An 18,179-nucleotide genomic window follows, 5' to 3' on the forward strand; every position below is an offset into this window, starting at 1 on the left:
CGGGGACTTGACTTCCAGCATCATCTATTCTGCTGCGTGATATGCCTCTTAAAGTACCCAATGTCGAGGTCAGCTTCAAATGGGATTATTGGCAATAGGGGTAAGCCCTCGGGCGTAAAGAAGCGGAAAGCCGATGACGACCTGGGGAACGAGCAGCGACTTGCTAAGAGATTCGATTTGCTCAATCTTGGTAAGACAGATCTGTAGACTCAGAAAGCTCTGGGATGGAGGCTGATCCGATCTACAGAGCATAATGGCAAACTCTACCTCCCTGTCCAACAACACCCACCTGCACGCCAACCCCACACTAATGGCAACTACCAGAGCGAGTCAATGCAACTCGACGATACAAAAGACAGGGTCTATATCCACAACCTAGACGAAGAGCTTGCAGACATAGAATCAGAGGAGGAAAAGCTAGTCTTTCTGCCGGACATCGAGAAGAAGCTGGACATGGTAGGCAAGATCCCGAAGTCGGTGCTATTGGGAGAAGGGCACCCTTCTACTGGCAATGAAATGGTGTTGTACAGCGTACCATCGTCTCTGTCGGTACCTGAAGAGCAGGATAAGGTCAGAAAGGCTATCATCGAGAGTAGAGCGAGGGCGAGGGAGAAGCAGTTGCATGGTGCTGAGGCTGAGGCGGCTCCTGCAAGACATGTCGATATATGTGACAGGAATGGGAAGCCGAATGGGCTGAGCAACATGGGACATGTTACTGCGGATCAGGTCATGGGTATTGAAGAGGACGAAGACGCTATGGATCTTGGATAATTTGGCAACGAAATCAATGCTATTACTCCTAATAACCCTCAGCTGGATTGTGACATTGCGGAAGGACAATTGGTGATTCAATTTCGCAGAACAAACTCCGATCTTCGAAATGAAAATTTTCCGAAGGCAGATTTTATTGGCAAAGTGTGGAGGTGTTCAGTGCTTCAGACACTGCACCAACTGCATCCATGAAAAGGTCGCCTGAGTGCCAGTCTTTCATCGGCGTACGAGAGTTTCGCTCCCCTTTCCATTTTATATAATTTCATAACCCAGTCTACAATGATGCACCAGACTTCGGCACTGTCATTGAACGAACGAGAAGAGCGGACGCGCAGTCTAATATGCCGCGCTAGCCCAAGAAACGTTTGCTGGAGATTTGAACAAAGTTCCATTTTGCAACCGGCGTGAATGCCGCCCACGTCATCATCCATTCCGGAAGACTATATCGGCTCGATGTTTATCTGTGAGGATTGTGTCGTATGTTTGGTCTCGGGCTTTCCGGGGTAAGGACATGAGACCTACAGCGGTGTTGCTTGCTTCGGACATGGCTGATGAGAGGCTGGGGCAGCTGACGAAAGGGTATGCAAGCCTTCGATCGTATTGGGTTAGGTGACGTGAATATGCTATTCAAAGTGGGAGTTCTGCTGGTGGTCCGTGATTTCTTTCGTAAAAGCTGATTAGAGGGATATCTAAGGAACAATTAATGAATAAATGTGTCGAGAAAGCAAGTTTTAAGCAAGACTGATACAAGTTACGACCTTGGCTAGACACACAAGAGAAGGAGAAGTCAAGCCCGTTGTCGCAATAGTGGCAATTGGACCGGGTACGAATCGTCATGCTTCGACCAGACCAGTATCATCGCTTCCTGAGGCATGTTCGACCTATTACCCAAAACCGACATCAGAATGATGGGTTTCGGCGCCTCAGACTGCCACTTTTTCGACAGCTTGCCTGGAGTGAATTTTTGATGGCCGGCTGCAGTCCTGGAAGCCGGAGTAGAAGGCGAAACCTCTCACATCTACAAAATTTACAATGCGTATCCAGCTAAGGCAAGCTCAGGTGACTATAGTTACAACAAAACCTTTTCCCTCTCAGGTACTTCGGTCTCCTATGTAGGGGCAACGCATTAAGTAACAAGAAGTGGAGCACTGATCGGGTGTCTGGATCATAAACACATGACAGTAGCATACTCAGTACTGGCGGCCTTACACCTCTGGCTCGAGTTTGACTTCATTCTGTAAATGGGATTAAGGCCGGTAGAAGGCCGAATGGGGTGAGTATCTGGTTCATGTCGTTGGAGACAGAGTCACCATCATGGAAGGGGTTGCAGATGCTATAGGTCTTGGGCAATACCTCGGTGAAGGATTATAAATGAACGCTGCTTCGCTGTCAACAGTGCCTTCAGTACATTTGCGAAGCTAAAGAAGGATGGGCGAATATTTGAAACCAGATCCCTCAACACGACGCCCTGGCTTACGCCCCTGCATCTCCCCTTCATCAGCGGACGTCGAGACAAGGTCTCCCAGGTTTGATACTGCTTTTAAGACAGAAGCGAAGAGCTCCTGCAATCGATGATCCTTGCTGATATCTTGAAATTCGTCCGTCGCTCGAAGCCCGCTTTCCACGAAATTCATGTATTGCTCAATACGGCGGCATAGAAGTATCGAGTCCGAATATCTGATGCAAAAAGCTTGAAGAGCCGCTTTGGCCGCGTCATCTTGAGAATTTACCAGCCTAATGATTGTCAATTGGATACCAAATGCGTCGTGCTGTACATCACTCACGGATGGGTTTGTAAGTCTTTTGGAATCAAGACCAAGATCCCTCGACCGAAAGCCCCCGCGAGAAAGAATTGCTCATCCCCTTTGCAAGCTCAATTCTCAAACCGTTCTCCAGCCGCTCCTGCCCAACAGCTGTTGGCACCGTGTCTCTCTGCTCATTGGATTTTCCCACGAGGTACGATCTGAGTAGGTTGTGTTCCCCTTGATACTTTGAAGCTGGGCCCAAGGCCCTTCTCAGTCTATTTTCTAGGCCCGGGTGCTCGGGATAAAGCCTGTAATATTCTCGGGCAAGTTTGAGCCTAGCAATGCAGACCACATAAGGGTAGCAAAGTAGCGTCTGTGAATGTGCAGGTGCTGACAACACGCTCATCAGTCTTGTGTAACAAGTGTAGACTTCTTCCAGCTTTGGAAGCACGATTATCTTCGGCCATGGAGAAGGGTCCTCGCAGCTGGGCATTCCGATCCGAAGCTCGTGATATTGCGTCCATATAAGAATAAACAAGTCAAAACTTGATCGACTGAACATCTCCTGTACAGCATTGCGAACCTCAGGGTGGCCGGTCAACAGGGTAGCTTCCCCTTTGTTATCCACAACAGGAGCTGCAAAAGATTCGGGACTAGTAATTGTTGGATTTGCCTTTGCAGGACCTCTTGGATTTCTTCGTCTGCTGACTACTCTGGCGCTCGCCACCAGTCGAATCATCGCTCCCACGTTTCCGAGGCTTGGTAGGGCGTGTTGCGACCCTTAGAGGTGGCAAGGCATGATCGAACAATGAGCTAGAAGGGCTAAGCTGAGCCTTGATCTGTATCAATTATTGTCAAGCTAGTCCTCCAATCGCGACGCGGTACATGGGGCAAAAAACTAATGGCAGAAAGGAAACCAACCTTGGCCAGATTCTCGGACAACAGTCTTCGTGTATCAGAATCTTTGATCGATTCTCTGTAACACCCTCCGGGCAGTTTCATACAGGAACCCGAGATGCACTTGTATCTGTCGTAACGATCAGTTCGTGAAAATGTCAGAATGGTTGACTACTATACATCTGGTGAGCGTATACAGCTGTCATCTACCACAGCATAGACCAGCAGGTCACTCAACATTCGCACAGCTGAGTCGGCGCAGTGGCTCGCGCTATCAGTTGTTGAACTGTTTGCTGGAAGCTCACTCACAGTTTCCGCGACTGACGATATTAGTTCGACAAGTTCCAGGACGGCAGCAGAGGATGAGTCCTGGCAGCCGTGTAGGTGGTGGGTGTAATTTGAAGACATGTCCACAAGCGTGGAAGATGGCAGTAGCGGAACGTTTCGTTAGAAATGGATTGTGAGCAAAAATGTTCCAGGTGTCACGGTTGGCTGTTGTCAATGGCCTCAGTGGAAGATTGACTGTTGCAGCTTTAAGCGAGATTGTTGTTGATGTCTCTATCCTCTGCCCACTGTGCTAAGGAATATATGCAAGTCACATCCGGAACACCACCATAAGACCGATGGTTTAGCCGATACTCCTCACGACGCCAATACCGCTGTTCACTTAGCTGCTGCTTATCCCGAAAGGACTTGACACGCGAAGTAGACTATGGGCCCCCGTCGTGCATTTCCCAGATGCACGATCCCCGCAAGAAATAATCATTTGAACGGGTTCAACCTCGACATCAGCCCTGGGTTCTCTGTCTGGACATGTGATTGCACAGTAGTATTTTCCTGCCCAGCCTCATCTTGATTCAAGGGCACAGTCTCCACCGTCCTCGAGGATTCCCCAGCTTCATGACCAGGTGGCGGACCAGGAGGTGGAACAGCAGCCCAATCTTGATGAGGATTGGTCTTCGAGCCGCCATCCGGAGGTTGATAGACTGGCGGTGGTACATGATCGGTGTTGTAGGCTATGCCGTCAGCCTCATTCCTGTGAATCAAAGACTTTATATCTCACCTGGAGGAGGATACGCTTGCATTTGATAACCTTCACCGCCCCAGCCAGGTCCGTGGGAAGCATACCGAGGTTGTGGATAGAAACGAGCGCCTTGAGGTCTGGGGACCAGAATCTGTAGAAACTCAGCATGTAGAATGTGAGAGGTTCGTAGAGACATACTCTGTGGTATATCAACGGACGCTGACCTCGCCTCATCCTTCGTTGAGCGTGCATGCGTCCCAAGACAAGCCATAGTACGAGTAGTATGAGAAGAGCGCCAACGACGGCCCATTTGATGGCTACTCCTGTCTGTACCAGTGTAAGCCACACATTTCTTACAGGAGTGGCTACCGGTGCTCACAGTAGAATAGCCCCACGTGTCATCGTCGTCATTGTCATTGTCATTGTTAACGAAACCGTCGGTGTTTGTTTGTCTCTTTCCCAGCATGAAGCCCATCCTTGCTAGCATGTATAAGATTTGCAATCGCGGAGGGAAACCTGGCCTTGGAAGGCTGCTCTTCGGGGGACCAGCTTCTGGGTTGATGAAACGGGCTCCGGAAGAGCAGTGGCGATAGCCTTGCAATCGAGGAGCTTCGGCTTTTTCTTCAAGGGAGTGCTACACTGAGAAATGATTTGGGAGCTTTACGAGTGTTGCGGTTGTTGTGTTCCTACTCGAGGATCTGTGGAATTGGAAAGTGGAGAATGAAAAGAAACTTGGACAACCCCAAGGTTGTTTCCAGGGCGTCAACAAGCGCCAAGCCGAGACTTACGCTAGGCTATTCCTCTCGATCACAATGCCTTAACAGGCTTAAAACGATGAATGTTTTACAATTGAATTTGTGCTTCACTATGTCTCAATATTTTTACAACTCGCCATGCTCCGGGGCTGCTGGTTCCTCTTCTTCTTTCCTTAGTAACGCCTCCGGCAACACCTCTTTTGAGCCTTCCCCAAATCTGATGTTGTCCACCCAATTCTCTACCGAATGGAAATCAAATTTCTCGCCCGGGTAACGTCTCCACCATCCCCTCCTCGCATTGACTGCCACAAGCTCGAAATCTTTTTCTTCTCCAAGCTTCAACGCGTCACGTATAGTAGCGGATGCAGTATTCCTAGAAGGAATAGAGTAGAAGGGAAACAGCTTGCTCTCCCGTTTCACGTGTTTGTCCGCCAATTCAGCTAAGCTTGCCAGAGCCGAGCTCGCGGATTCAGGAAGGACCTCGTCGTCTCCAACGTTGGGCAACAGCGCGAGTATGCAAGTCGATGTCTTTGGGCCAAGGCATTTCTCTTGGAGGTACTTCTCTTCGACGAGAGCTGGAATTGGGTCAGGCATATTGTGAACCAATACTGGCTTTGGTGCGTCAGGAGAGGCGATTGGGTCTGGAGACTCGGTAGGGTTACTTTCGTCCTCAAGAGTAACTGAAGTAGCTCCAGCTGCTGCTTCTGCAGCTTCGGCGGAAGCATGCGAAGATGATGCCGCGGAGAAAGATGAGGCGGCTTCTTTTGACTCGGCTGCTTCTTCTTCGGAAGCTTTCTGAGGCTTCTTACCCATCGGCTTCTGTTTCTCTGGAGAAGCCTTCGAGTCCGAAGAGGCGTACTGACTGATGAAGTCTTTCATGTCCTTCTTTTTGTACGCTCCTTCGAACTTCGCCGGCTCCTCAGTTCCTCCAGGCAACACAATGAGCGTTGGATATTCAGAGACTCCGAACATCTCGACAGCTTTAGTCTCTTTGTCCCGGATCTGGGCGAATTTCATGCTTCCGAGATACTCTGTAGCCAAAACCTTGGTTAAAGCGCTTGTTGTTCCCTTATTACTGAAAAGGATGGCCTTGGCTGTGTCATTGTTGCTCTCCAAGAACGCCGACAGACCCTTGTCGGTGACCTTCTTAACATTATTGGGTATGGAAGACTTCACAGCATCAACGATGCCACTTGACGTCCTGGGTCCTTGGTAGTCTTCCACTATGGGCTTTCCTGGTTTCTTCGAAGGCTTGACAATCTTGAGGGTGGGGAATCCTTGGACACCCATGCTTCCACAGAATGCCTTATTGGCCTCATCGTCACAATTGACTGCGACGACTTGGGCAAGATCTTTGAGGCCCTTCGCGGCTTTCTCATATTCTGGCTTGAGGTTCCTGCAGTGTCCACACCACGGAGCATAAAATCTTGGTTGGATTAGTGGTAGAATTTCTGGTTTGGGTATGAATGGCTTACTCTACGATCTGAAAGCTTCGTTAGCTCTCAGCTCGATCAATCCTCCGGTTCGATCTTACCGATACTTGATTCGACTTTGCAACGAGCTTGTTGTAGCTTGAGCCATCGACTTGAAGGACGCCGGAGTTCTTGGTATAGAGACCTTCAGCACTAGAAGATGCCGTTATAGCGAGAATAAAGAAAGCAACCAGAGAGGCTTTTTGCAACATTTTGAAGACAAGAAAGACAGTAAAGAGAAAATCGTAACGTCGTCAACGTTGGTTATATGTTTAGCAAATTGCCAATCCAATTGTGCAAGCTGTCCTCTAGCTGCGGATAAAGATGCGGGGCTTAGTGCGTGCAGGGATTATCTACGTGCATCGGCGATCCGAGTCAATGTCAGTGCTGCACGCTTTAATACTTTGTGAAGGGCAATGCACCCGTTACGGAGTAAACAGCCATGTCTGAAAGCCTTGTCTTCCTAATAGATCAGCGCCATAGCTCAAGATTCTGAAGCTCATAACTCACTGCAGAAGAAAGATGGCAGCAACTATCCCACCTGCCTTGAAGGCAGCAGACATAGCTCGATTCGCCCAGCGGGCCGGCCAGGTGGAAAAGGCCAAACCTGTGGTGGCATACTGGTGCAATTATTGGATCGTTGAGCAGATTCTGGCCAAGAAACTGCACAAGGCAGACGCAGACTGCATGTCTTACACCATGACCCTCATGGACAAGCTCGAGCAGACCAAATCCGACTTCTCTGATAACGATGCTATTATGGATGATATGGCTGGTCAAGCATACATTGAGCAATTCGGCCAAGAAACTTTTCAGAGAGCAGACAACGCTATGAAAGCGAGCAAGGCGTCGAGACAGACCGCAGACACTTTCCAGGCAGCTGCAACATTCTTGGATCTTTGCCAGATATGGGGGCCTCTGGACGCTGAGACAGCGTCAAAGATTAAATTCGCCAAGTACCATGCTCTTCGTATTGCCAAAGCAATCAAAGCGAACGAGGACCCAAATTTATCCAATCCAACCCCAGAACCTGAACAACCGCCTCTCGATCCAAATGACCCGGATGTTCAGATGATAAATGGGCTTGGCGATTTTAGCCAGCATCAGGATGCGTCTCGTCAACCCTCTGTAGTAGAGATTCCTGATGAGCACGATCGACTGCAAGGGCACATGGCAGGACGGTCTACTTACGATGAGTCGTTGCATCCGTCGAGAGCGCCTTCTGTTCCGCCGCAGCCTGCTCAGGCCTATCAGCCCCCTCCTCAACAGCCAGCAGAAAACTATTACCATAGTGCCGCGCCTCCAGAGGTATCTCCATTGGATCCGTCAACCACTGATCGAACCATCTCTGATGGTGGTGGCTACTTTCCCAGAGTGCCCGATACCGATGGAAGAGCTCCTTCATCAAGCTCGCCTGATGCACCTTCAGAAGACCCGAGCTCACCACCAGTGGTACTTCCAGAATCTTCCCCTCTACTACCACCGACTTCGTCAGCTGCTGGATTCCCTCCATCACAACCGCCAAATTCCTTGCATTCCTTCCCTCCGCCTAACATGGATGAACCCAACATTTCGCCACCCTCTTATGCCCCTGTGCCATCGTATGGTCCAGGCCCTCCATCTGCTTCAGCTCCACTTTTTCCTCAACAGCCTCCATCAGCCCCTCGACAAGCGCCTGCGACTCCCATTAAGCCTCTTCCTGCATCAGGTGCACCTGTGAGGCAAGCTCTCCCACCATGGCAAATGGCGCCACTCCCAATGGCTCCTCCTCCAGTCAGTGGTCAAGCAAATTATTTGACCGATGAAGAGGCTATTCTCAAAGCTCAAAAGCATGCGAGATGGGCCATATCGGCTTTGAACTTTGAGGATGCTAACACGGCCGTAAAGGAGTTGAGGGGAGCATTGGAAGCATTAGGCGCGAGGTGAAATAGCAGTCAAGCATTGGATAGCTTTCAAGGCGTGGTTAGCGTGTTATTCATTCGTGCAGTATACCCAGTTAATGCATAATGATTCAGGGCGTGGATAGCAATGAAGTGGCAAGAGTGATGCACCGCAGTGGTGGCAGAGTGATGCATCCTAGAGTGACGCAGAAAGGTATATACTTCTTCTTCTCTTTCTTATACCACTACCGATACTCCTTTGGGCCTTTGCTTGACCCTCTCTGCTTCTTGTATGTTCTCTTGTCTCCCTTATGCCTTCTTGGCCTGCTACAACCAACACATCATTCCACGACTCCTCACCTTCACCGTGTGAGTCCCCCAAAACAGACCTCAATCTATCGTGACTTGACTCCCATTTCTGTATTTGTACATATGCTTGTGAGCTCACTACATTGCTGACATGATGTGATTTCTAGCTCACATATCGACATCATACATCTCCTCACATTCGTCTCCCTCTCCACTAATACGAAGAGATCACTGCCCCACTTTGATCACTAAGGCGGTAAAAGCTCGAGCTCAATAGAACCCTTCTAGCTGTTCCACCCTCTTTCCAACTAAGGTTGTTACAACAAATCGTCTCCCTTGTGAGAGCGTAATCACTGTTTTTGATATTGCTCGAGAGTGCTTCGGGACATTAAAGTCATTATCATCCAACTCACCTTCACACCACGAATACCTTCTTACTCGTCCTCGAGATCACTTATCAAATATGAACCCGAAGTCAACCGACAAAGAAGATACTTTGGAGTATACAACTACAGCTCCAGGTAAGTTTTCCACGTTGTTGTACACTACCTGAAATTGAACTTGCAACAGCCATGATCACTACAGACCCCAAAAAGTGGTACTTGTCTTACAAACCAAAACCTTGCGTCCCACATCACTGCCCCCGTCACTTCTTCGATAAAATAGGCTTCAAGCCAGAACATTCATCTGAGCAGATGCGTACCGCCTTCATCATCGACATGGAGACTCAATTGAACTCTCATAGCCAAAATTTCCTTAGGAAAGTCACAGATCCAAAGGCATTCAAGATCGCCGTGTCAGAATTCTTGGTGGAATGCGGTCCTACCTATTGGGGTGATAGCAAGCGGGATCATCTTCAAGAGCCGGACACACTCAAAGGTTTTCTGTGCCCTCGGGACGCTCAACGCGAAGGTTCGAAGTAATTATTCACCGTGCTGGATTTGGCAATGTTTGTGCTAATCACTGATCAGACTGATTGCGGCCGTGGAAGGTTTCTACAACTACAAAGCATATAAGATGAGTATACGCAATGTAAGCTAATCACAATTTGGTTGTCTAAGGGAATACTGACATGATGGTGATTAGGCGACAAGATCCAAAAATTGTACAGATAGACAAGTCTTGCGGCTTCGCGGCGTCGACCAGGCGCAAAGTCAATTTGATCGACAATCCTGGAGCGATCGAGCCATCAAATTCCAACAAACGCAGCGCAACCCTTCTCGAAGTGGAGGATGAAGAGGTAGATAAGGGGGGTTTGTTGGACGGGTTTGAGCGAATGGAGACCCCAGAACATCCTCGGCTTCTTCCAGATAGCGAAGAATCGACCCAACAGACTCAAATCCTGGACGACGATGCCACAGGTATCTACGGCAGTACAGCTTCACGGAAGCCAATCCTCCCGCAACTGCGAGTTTCGTCAGCTTGCGAACCTGCCTTGATTGCTTCGACTAGGATAACAAAGGTCTCGAAGCGAGCTTTCGCATCCCATTTGTTCCGCAGAGGAGAGCCATCCTCAGGCACCGAAGCTTTAGGCTTTTTCCAAACTCCTCGTCCGCGCGACCTCACACTGCCTGTAACTTCCACGCCAGAAACACTAAATCCATCTAATGAAGATATCTTAATGTTCTCCGATGGTTCTGTTGCTGGCGAGGAGCAGCGCAGAGAAAAGACAACTACCACTCCTCTGGGCACATCAGAGGAAGAGGAAGAGTCGACTGCTAAAAAAGCCCGCGGTGTTGAAGACGTCAAGACAGAGCCTTTGACTGACGACATGAAGAAGAAGACGATGTTCCTTGTTACAGTCCACGACTCGCCAATAGGTCCTGTCCCCATTCCATTCACAGAGTGTGGCAACTTCCATGTTCTCTTTCCTACGTTGATCGAGGAGCGAGGTGTTCCGGATGAGATTGCAAGAAACGTCAATGATATCACAACAATTTTTACTTGGACTGGCGGAGAACTCGGAGGGAGGATAGGCGGTATTCGGAGGAACAAGCCAGGCGATTGGGATTATTTTTGCAACAGTCTACGCGAAGCTCATGAGAGGGATACCGACCATTTTAAAGGCATTTGCGAGGTCGCTATCAAACTGCATATCAATGATAGACATAAAGAGCATTGTTGAAGACAAGATGGTGAAAGACAGATAGAGGATGTCAACTCACAATTCATGGTGCAGTCATGGCGAGGAATGGAATGCGTGGTTAGGAAAGAAACATGCTGCTTCGATGGAGCAAATTACTACTCCAAAACGTTATGTAATCCCAACACTTGCTAGCTTGATATCTGTCTGTGTGGTATATCAGACCGATCATGATAACATTTGTCGTCATATAGATGTCCGGTTGAGACGGTTCGGATTGGCTCAATGCATCCAATGAGTGAAACAGGCAGGTGAGCAGACAGCACAGTACGATAGCTAAGAAGCATCTTCTGGATAGACGTCACAGCAAGATAGAAGAACATGAAGGATGCTTAGAAACCTTTGCTTCCCTGTATCTTATAGACCCAAACTTCCTTACCGCCCGAACAGCCGACTGAACATTCCTCCTGCAAGAGTTTTTGCTATCCCACCAGAATACATAGCGCTCGAAGCCAAAGTCGACGCCTGACTGAACTTATCGCACCGCGAGAAAGCAAGGGTGTTCGTGATCGTGAGGATTAACGCGATGGCTGCAGCGCCAAACCCCATTAGCAAAGAACCAATTACTGACGTTCGTCCCCAGTATGTGCACTTACCATTCAGACTCAGCCAAATCGGGCTTTCCAGCCTCACCAGCGCAAATATAGCCAAACCGACCCAGAGTCCAGGCTGTGCATACAATGCTAGCCAGAAGAACCTGTCGTACCCACGCATTAGCGCAGCTCAACCATTAAGTCTTCCCCCCCGACACTCGCAATAACCCCCTTCTGCCCTTCTTCCTTCTCCTGTCCTCCCTGCTCCCCTCCCTCAGCACCTCCCATATTCTCCACGTACCTCTTATCGGTAGCATTCTGCACCGGTCCTCCGCTATCCCCACTCCTATCCTGACTCTCAAACACCCAATGGCTGTCCCCCGAAGTCGTGTCCACTTCGTTCCACCATCTTAGCCCCACAAGCCTTCGCCCAGCAATATTCTTGAGGTAGTAGAAATCCGCGGCCAGGAGGAGCAGGGTAACGATGAACACGAGGACGAAGCTGGAGGTGAAGAACCAGAGACCGAAGAGGTATATTAGAAGAGATGCTGAGACAATGTCAGTTGACAGAACGGCGGGGCTCCGCTGGGGACCTACACATGCGGAATCCGAGAAAGAAAAGCAGCGTTATGGGATGGGAGCTCAGGCGCCAGTGCAAGTCGCCTTGCTTTGATTGCTGGGCTTGGTTTTCCATTGCGAAAAATGAGGAAAAGAGTGACTAGCAGGAAACGCTGTGTTCCATGAAAGGCCAGTTGAGTACCTTGGGAAACGTAGGGATATTAGGGTTAGGCTTGGCTTCGCTAATCCTAACCCTAACCCTAACCAAGAACCCTATCAAGTCGGCTTCGATTTTCGAATTTTCTTGTCTGAATCATTCCTCCCCACGATTCACATTTCCATGACTTTGAGATGGCTCCTGTAACCCTTCACCTTCGATCCGAAACCAAGCCACTGGAGCACCGCAGTGCTCTCACACCAACAGTAACCCGGAAACTGCTCGACAACGGTTTCAAGGTCAATATTGAGCGCAGTCCTGAACGAATCTTTGACGATAAAGAGTTCGCCTCCGTCGGAGCTACATTAGTGGAGGAAGGATCATGGCCAAACGCACCAGAAGATCACATCATCATTGGCTTGAAAGAATTAGAGGACAAGGACCCTTTTCCTCTGAAGGTAAGCCTCAAAGCATATTGATGGAAGCCAAGTTATCTGACGAAACATTAGCATACCCACGTCGCCTTTAGCCATTGCTACGTTCGTAAGCTTCTTCGCAAGCTTAACAATCCCGGTAGCTGATGATCGAATCCCTATCCAGAAAAACCAAGGTGACTGGGAGAAGGTTTTAGGGCGCTTTCCTCGGGGTGGAGGCACTCTATACGATCTAGAATTCCTGACCGATGAAAAGGGCAGGCGGTGGGTCAATCCGGCTTGCTCTCAAGTAAACTCATCTGACAAAGCTAACACACTATAATCTCTCAGAGTGGCAGCGTTCGGATTTCATGCCGGCTATGCGGGCGCGGCTTTGGCTCTCCTAGATTGGGCATGGCAACTGGAGCACGGTAATAAGGAAGCTTTACCTGGCAAGGGTCATTATCAGTGTAAAAGCGATCTAGACACAGAGGTTAAGGAGCAGGTCTCTAAAGGCGTGCAAAGGAACAAAGGGAAATCGCCGCGCGTGCTTGTTATCGGAGCGTTGGGCAGATGCGGAAGAGGAGTCAGTCGACCTCGTGTTATTCTGGATAAATACACTAATTCAAAAATCATCTAGGCTCTAGAGTGCTGTCGACAAGCTGGCATCCCGGAACAACAGCTTGTGAAATGGGACATGGTCAGTGGAGTCCTGAGCACCTTTGACTCTACTCGATAATATTCAAGAGCAAAAAGCTCTGTTTCGGGAGCTCACAAGAGCATTAACTCCCATGCTGACCCCGAAATTTACTTAGGACGAGACGGCCCAGCCTGGACCGTATAATGCAATTAAGGAGGCTGACGCCTTTATTAATTGTATCTACTTGAGCGAGCCTCTTCCTCCTTTCATTTCTACGGACTTTTTAAAGCAAGGAACACGCAATCTCAGCGTTGTGTAGGTACCTGTTCGCTCTATACAATCTGAGCAGCTCTCAACCCCTTGCCACGGACTGGGAGCGAATCACCCAGAGACCGTGCTCTCTTACCCCTTATCTTGGTCAGAATAGGCGGCTAAAGCTCAGATTCCGTTTAGGTGTGATGTTTCTTGCGACACTACCAATCCTCACAATCCTATCCCCTTTGCCAACCAGCCCACCTACTTCAGCAAGCCGACTATCACCCTGCCGGACTTCCTGAATCCACCCCTGAGCTATATCTCTATAGGTATGTTCACCTCTGAGCGACAAGGACCTCTATTCGATAATTTCTCTACGAAGAAAGTTTGTTTCAGGAACTTAGTGTGCATCTTTATGCTGACTCTACAATTTCCACAGATCATCTCCCATCTCTACTCCCGCGAGAGGCGTCCGAAGCGTTTAGTGAAGCACTTTTGTCCAGTCTCCTCCAGCTACCGGAGAGGGACACAGCGCCTGTATGGGTAGGGGCAGAGAAAATGTTCAAGGAAAAAGTCGCGCTTTTGCCTCAAGCGCTCAGGCAGAGGGAGACGCCCGTTGCAAATGGGGCAGCTAGAGCATAACCATCCAATTGAGCTCGTGCTAAACTGTGGGCAATTTACGTTTTCAGACCCTCGATCTCCATCGAGCGAGATCCCTGTCTGCGGAGTAATAGCCGCTGGAATCTGCTCCGGGAATGTCAGGACTGTAACAGACACCTCCAATTTTCGAAGTGATAAAAGTGCTAGCGCCAGCCTCGTGACGCTCGGTCAGGCCCTTCGCATCGAAGTCGCTCCCATTCGAATTAATTTTCTATATCAAAGAGGTGCTCCTCCGCGATTAAAATATCCGACCAAACGAGCGCCATATAATACTAGCCAACAACAGATCCGGGTGGTTCACTAGACATAATAGAGATTTCTGGGTTACGCAAGAACAAGAAATGCGCTCCAAGCTCACTAAAAACCTCTCCACACGTCCCCGTCTCCTTGCTGCGGCATCCTCCCAGCGAGAAGCTTTGAAGCGTATCTTGGCTATGCTGAAGTAAGTTGAATAGACTACTAGGAGCAACGCAGGCCTCTTCAAGGTGCAATGAATGCAGCATCAAGTTCGCTTCCTTTGCAGTCTCATAGAGTGAGCCCAGACATCTGTAAATTCCCAAACACCAAGGATAGGTTCTTCACATTAGCGCCCAGCATGACAAGCTCTTTCATTCAACCCCAAATATGCGAGTCGATTCTTTGCAGACTCAACTCTTCCACACTCTCCCACCCAATCCTAAAAAGTGCTTGCTCGAATAAAGCAGGATCAACGGTCTTCTTATCCATATTTGGACCGTACCCCGAAAGCGCCGAAATTGAAGCGAGTCTTGGTTCGTAAGCTTCACTATAAACCCCATGCCTGCGACACAGGATTCAACACAATACTGACAACGTCCGTATCGCAGAGATCACCGTACGTCAGATCCTCCTTGACATCGCGGCCTACAATCTCAAAGGGTCTGCAGGTGGGGATTCGGTGCAGCATGATCTCTTGCAAGACCTGTGTTCCTTCCGTTGGAGATCTTATATCCCCATTGGATCATCGAGGCCAGTCGAAACTGTCGCCTAAACAAAGCTTCCCTTCTGCGTCTGCGTCCGGTGAAGGTGCGATGCGAAGTTTTTGGACGCTGCGTGCTAGGTGCTCGTTTTGTGCGATTGTTTCCAATTCTTCAAGACTGTCTACGGAGAGACTTGTGCTAAGCACTACGAAGCATTTTCCACCGAAGGAACGGAGACACCAGGCGTAGGGGAACATTCATTCAGCACCGCCCTTATTGAAGAGCTATTGAAGAGGGCTGACGAGCCTTTCAATACAAGTCAGCTTCATTATCGTATTGTGACCAGACTACGGACTTGGGCTCCAGATCGTTATGAAGAGCAGAGAGAGCATCCTGTACTAGGCGTCATGGGTGAGGGAGGTCGACGAAATGATTCAATTCGAGTTGTTTCCTATAGGAAACACTCAGTAAATCTTATTGCGTGAGTAAAAAAATGATGCATAATATTCATGCCAAAAATATTGACATGTTAATGGGTGCCACAGGCTATGGCAAAAGTTTGGTTCGGAAGCCTTCTATCCTATGTTCAACAACGTTGACTGACCAACGCTCCCCAGCTCGTCAATAAGATCTGTGGCAGAGAGGTTGCTGATGTTGGCGAGGGTCAGTATGTGACTATCGTCAATGGAGAAACTATTACTTCTATTGATACTCCTGGGTTCGACGATACCTATCTCAGCGATGGAGAGGTACTGGAGAGAATTGCGATGAGTTTGTTTACGCAGTGAGTTGTTACTTACATATATATTGAGGTCTGCTCTGACTTAAGGACTCACAGTTACAAGGGCGGACACAAGCTCAGTGGCCTGCTCTTTCTACGAGACATTACTATGGGCAAAATGACGAATACTGCACTCAAGAATCTAGACATGTTTCACCACCTCTGTGGTGATCAGTCGCTAAAGAACGTGATGTTTCTGACTACAAAGTGGGACAAAGCGTTCACTCCTTTTGCACAAAAACACGAAGAAGAACTTACGAAGAATTTCTGGTCTGGCATGATTGAGCTAGGTTGCTCCCGGCCAAAGCGGCTGGGTGGAGTAGCCAATTATTCCTCTGGCATCGTTGATCCGATCTCCGATGTTATCGCACAAGTACTCAAGTTTCAGCCCAGCTGGTTACTGATACAACGTCAGTTGGGAAGTGGACAACATATCCTTGATACTACAGCTGGTCAAAAAGTCGACCAAGATCTATCTTTAGAAATCAAGAAAACCCAGGACAGCTTCAATTCAACGTTGGCCCAGATCGAGAAGTCACATGAAGATACAATACGGGCTGCTTTGCGGGATGAAGCCGACGAGTACGTACGTGAGCTCGCTGAAGCCCAGGAACATAAGAAGGCTTCGGAGGTGAGTTTTGAAAAGGTAATGAAGGCAGAGGAAGAACGACTTATGAAGGTGGAGAAAGAACGGCGCGAAAAGGAGCAGGAAGAATGGAATAACAAAATGTACAGATACGGCATAGATGCGACGGGTGCCGTTCTTGGTGCGGGCGGTTGGATGCTCTTTGAGGTTATCGGCATGCAAATATAGATGGCTGGTTCTTTGTTGAAAGATGGGGGACTATTCACGCCTGTCAAATTGTTCCGAGGCACCAAAATCCAGAACTGCAGATAAGCAAGAGTTTGATCAGCCAAGGCATGTGCAAGATCATCACAGAGGTAAATTCGCCGTGAACCGAGGGGGTCATTCTCAAAAGTCTTCGATCCGGCCGGAAAACTCTCCACCGCATCTACAAAAATCCACTTTCTGTAGTCGGGTAGGCCCTCCTAGATGAACAGAGCCCTTCGGCAGAATAGAGTCCGGTAGCTGAGCAGACTCATCGTGGAGCCAATACTCCCTTACCCCCTAAGCCACCTTCTCCTCCAACGTGGTCGTGCACGGGACTGCCTGTTGATGCATTTGCACAGAGTGTTAAAGCGAGATCGCGCCTATCCGGTTATCTGCAAAGTGAAAACTTGGATAGCATCAGACCTGTTGAACGGGCCTTGGAGCTCCGATGTGCGCTATCCGGGCTCGTGCGTCTTGGCATTCGAAAGACCGCCTTCTTAGATTCTGCTGTATGCTATCTGAGAAAGGAAAATGGATGTCGTATGATACGAACGCCGATAACGTCCCAAAGAAGGCAACTGAGAGAACATGTCTGGGACAGAAGTTGCGGAAAAGAAGGACTTCATAGCAGGTACTAGACGTATCGGTCATGAGATAAGGTTCCATCGAAAAGAGAAGTAGTTTGGCGCTTTTGAGCAATTCCACCTTATGTCGTGAACGCTCTAATGAGTCGCATAATGCCCACCAGCACCACTCTCCCCTTCCACCGGCGCCACCTTCCTCTTCAACAACGCCCCCAACCCCTCCCTCCTCTCCCTCCACCCCCTCCACCCTGTCCTGCCCCTCCCTAATCTGCGCCCCCAGATACGCCTTGTGCCAGTCCCTCAAGCTCTCGAAGCTCGCCACCTTGCTCAACTTCAGCACCCGGACGCGGTACTCCGACAGCGCCCGCTGCAACTCTATCTCCTTCGGCCCTCCCCGCGGATCCGCCAGGATGCACAGGATCTGGCCGTAGATCTCGAAGCAGTAGAGCAGGTGCGCGAGGTCGGAGAAGTTGGGGGCGATGCGTCTTGGCGGTCGACGTCGAGCCAGATTAGGCCTTCGGGGTGGATGGTGCCGCGGAAGATTTTGGTGAAGTAGAGGGGGTCGATGTTGGGGAAGCGGGCGCGGATGAGGGGAATGGTGGAGTCGTAGTCTGTAGTGAGGAAGGAGCTGCGGTTGGCGTCGGTGGAGGAGACATCGATGGGAGGGAGGGGTTCGTTGGGCTCGGAGTAGGGTATGGGTGGGTAGAGAGGCATGGAGCTGATTGGATAGATTGTTTAGAAAGAAGATTGGAAGGCTACTCTATGAGTGGGATAATGATGGAGGAGATAAATAGATGGTCGCCCTATTTTTTTTTAGGTGTATGGGCCGATA

At 49.3% G+C, this 18,179-nt stretch overlaps 12 protein-coding genes across 12 annotated transcripts; 5 read left to right on the top strand and 7 right to left on the bottom strand.

The window, feature by feature from the left end:
* Positions 1 to 60: 60 nt before the first annotated feature.
* Positions 61 to 771, top strand: HO173_012769 (uncharacterized protein; the record flags this gene model as incomplete). Its single annotated transcript, XM_037314603.1, has 2 exons — positions 61 to 190; positions 248 to 771. 2 exons carry the CDS (start codon positions 61 to 63, stop codon positions 769 to 771), a joined length of 654 nt encoding a protein of 217 aa, XP_037158514.1.
* A 423-nt stretch (positions 772 to 1,194) lies between these two features.
* On the bottom strand, positions 1,195 to 3,255 carry HO173_012770 (uncharacterized protein; the record flags this gene model as incomplete). Its single annotated transcript, XM_037314604.1, has 3 exons — positions 1,195 to 1,265; positions 2,249 to 2,540; positions 2,602 to 3,255. The coding sequence occupies 3 exons, from the start codon at positions 3,253 to 3,255 to the stop codon at positions 1,195 to 1,197; spliced, it is 1,017 nt and encodes a 338-aa protein (XP_037158515.1).
* Positions 3,256 to 3,471: 216 nt separating this feature from the next.
* On the bottom strand, positions 3,472 to 3,821 carry HO173_012771 (uncharacterized protein; the record flags this gene model as incomplete). The annotated part of the gene is made up of 2 exons (XM_037314605.1): positions 3,472 to 3,543; positions 3,594 to 3,821. 2 exons carry the CDS (start codon positions 3,819 to 3,821, stop codon positions 3,472 to 3,474), a joined length of 300 nt encoding a protein of 99 aa, XP_037158516.1.
* Positions 3,822 to 4,175: 354 nt separating this feature from the next.
* On the bottom strand, positions 4,176 to 4,912 carry HO173_012772 (uncharacterized protein; the record flags this gene model as incomplete). The annotated part of the gene is made up of 4 exons (XM_037314606.1): positions 4,176 to 4,429; positions 4,477 to 4,588; positions 4,636 to 4,764; positions 4,817 to 4,912. The coding sequence occupies 4 exons, from the start codon at positions 4,910 to 4,912 to the stop codon at positions 4,176 to 4,178; spliced, it is 591 nt and encodes a 196-aa protein (XP_037158517.1).
* Positions 4,913 to 5,318: 406 nt separating this feature from the next.
* HO173_012773 (uncharacterized protein) lies at positions 5,319 to 6,482 on the bottom strand (the record flags this gene model as incomplete). The annotated part of the gene is made up of 1 exon (XM_037314607.1): positions 5,319 to 6,482. One exon carries the CDS (start codon positions 6,480 to 6,482, stop codon positions 5,319 to 5,321), a length of 1,164 nt encoding a protein of 387 aa, XP_037158518.1.
* A 181-nt stretch (positions 6,483 to 6,663) lies between these two features.
* On the bottom strand, positions 6,664 to 6,876 carry HO173_012774 (uncharacterized protein; the record flags this gene model as incomplete). Its single annotated transcript, XM_037314608.1, has 2 exons — positions 6,664 to 6,675; positions 6,727 to 6,876. The coding sequence occupies 2 exons, from the start codon at positions 6,874 to 6,876 to the stop codon at positions 6,664 to 6,666; spliced, it is 162 nt and encodes a 53-aa protein (XP_037158519.1).
* A 310-nt stretch (positions 6,877 to 7,186) lies between these two features.
* HO173_012775 (uncharacterized protein) lies at positions 7,187 to 8,590 on the top strand (the record flags this gene model as incomplete). The annotated part of the gene is made up of 1 exon (XM_037314609.1): positions 7,187 to 8,590. One exon carries the CDS (start codon positions 7,187 to 7,189, stop codon positions 8,588 to 8,590), a length of 1,404 nt encoding a protein of 467 aa, XP_037158520.1.
* A 1,335-nt stretch (positions 8,591 to 9,925) lies between these two features.
* HO173_012776 (uncharacterized protein) lies at positions 9,926 to 10,978 on the top strand (the record flags this gene model as incomplete). The annotated part of the gene is made up of 1 exon (XM_037314610.1): positions 9,926 to 10,978. One exon carries the CDS (start codon positions 9,926 to 9,928, stop codon positions 10,976 to 10,978), a length of 1,053 nt encoding a protein of 350 aa, XP_037158521.1.
* A 393-nt stretch (positions 10,979 to 11,371) lies between these two features.
* On the bottom strand, positions 11,372 to 12,223 carry HO173_012777 (uncharacterized protein; the record flags this gene model as incomplete). Its single annotated transcript, XM_037314611.1, has 4 exons — positions 11,372 to 11,526; positions 11,593 to 11,693; positions 11,831 to 12,077; positions 12,127 to 12,223. The coding sequence occupies 4 exons, from the start codon at positions 12,221 to 12,223 to the stop codon at positions 11,372 to 11,374; spliced, it is 600 nt and encodes a 199-aa protein (XP_037158522.1).
* A 215-nt stretch (positions 12,224 to 12,438) lies between these two features.
* HO173_012778 (uncharacterized protein) lies at positions 12,439 to 14,194 on the top strand (the record flags this gene model as incomplete). The annotated part of the gene is made up of 8 exons (XM_037314612.1): positions 12,439 to 12,702; positions 12,754 to 12,783; positions 12,845 to 12,942; positions 13,009 to 13,243; positions 13,298 to 13,357; positions 13,473 to 13,612; positions 13,751 to 13,881; positions 13,992 to 14,194. 8 exons carry the CDS (start codon positions 12,439 to 12,441, stop codon positions 14,192 to 14,194), a joined length of 1,161 nt encoding a protein of 386 aa, XP_037158523.1.
* Positions 14,195 to 14,702: 508 nt separating this feature from the next.
* HO173_012779 (uncharacterized protein) lies at positions 14,703 to 16,745 on the top strand (the record flags this gene model as incomplete). Its single annotated transcript, XM_037314613.1, has 3 exons — positions 14,703 to 14,744; positions 15,768 to 15,934; positions 15,989 to 16,745. 3 exons carry the CDS (start codon positions 14,703 to 14,705, stop codon positions 16,743 to 16,745), a joined length of 966 nt encoding a protein of 321 aa, XP_037158524.1.
* Positions 16,746 to 17,610: 865 nt separating this feature from the next.
* HO173_012780 (uncharacterized protein) lies at positions 17,611 to 18,061 on the bottom strand (the record flags this gene model as incomplete). Its single annotated transcript, XM_037314614.1, has 2 exons — positions 17,611 to 17,714; positions 17,764 to 18,061. The coding sequence occupies 2 exons, from the start codon at positions 18,059 to 18,061 to the stop codon at positions 17,611 to 17,613; spliced, it is 402 nt and encodes a 133-aa protein (XP_037158525.1).
* Between the last annotated feature and the right edge of the window lie 118 nt (positions 18,062 to 18,179).

The sequence above is a fragment of the Letharia columbiana genome (genome assembly GCF_014066305.1).
Source record: "Letharia columbiana isolate WasteWater2 chromosome Unknown Sc0000093_s0, whole genome shotgun sequence".
In the NCBI taxonomy this organism is placed as follows: domain Eukaryota; kingdom Fungi; phylum Ascomycota; class Lecanoromycetes; order Lecanorales; family Parmeliaceae; genus Letharia; species Letharia columbiana.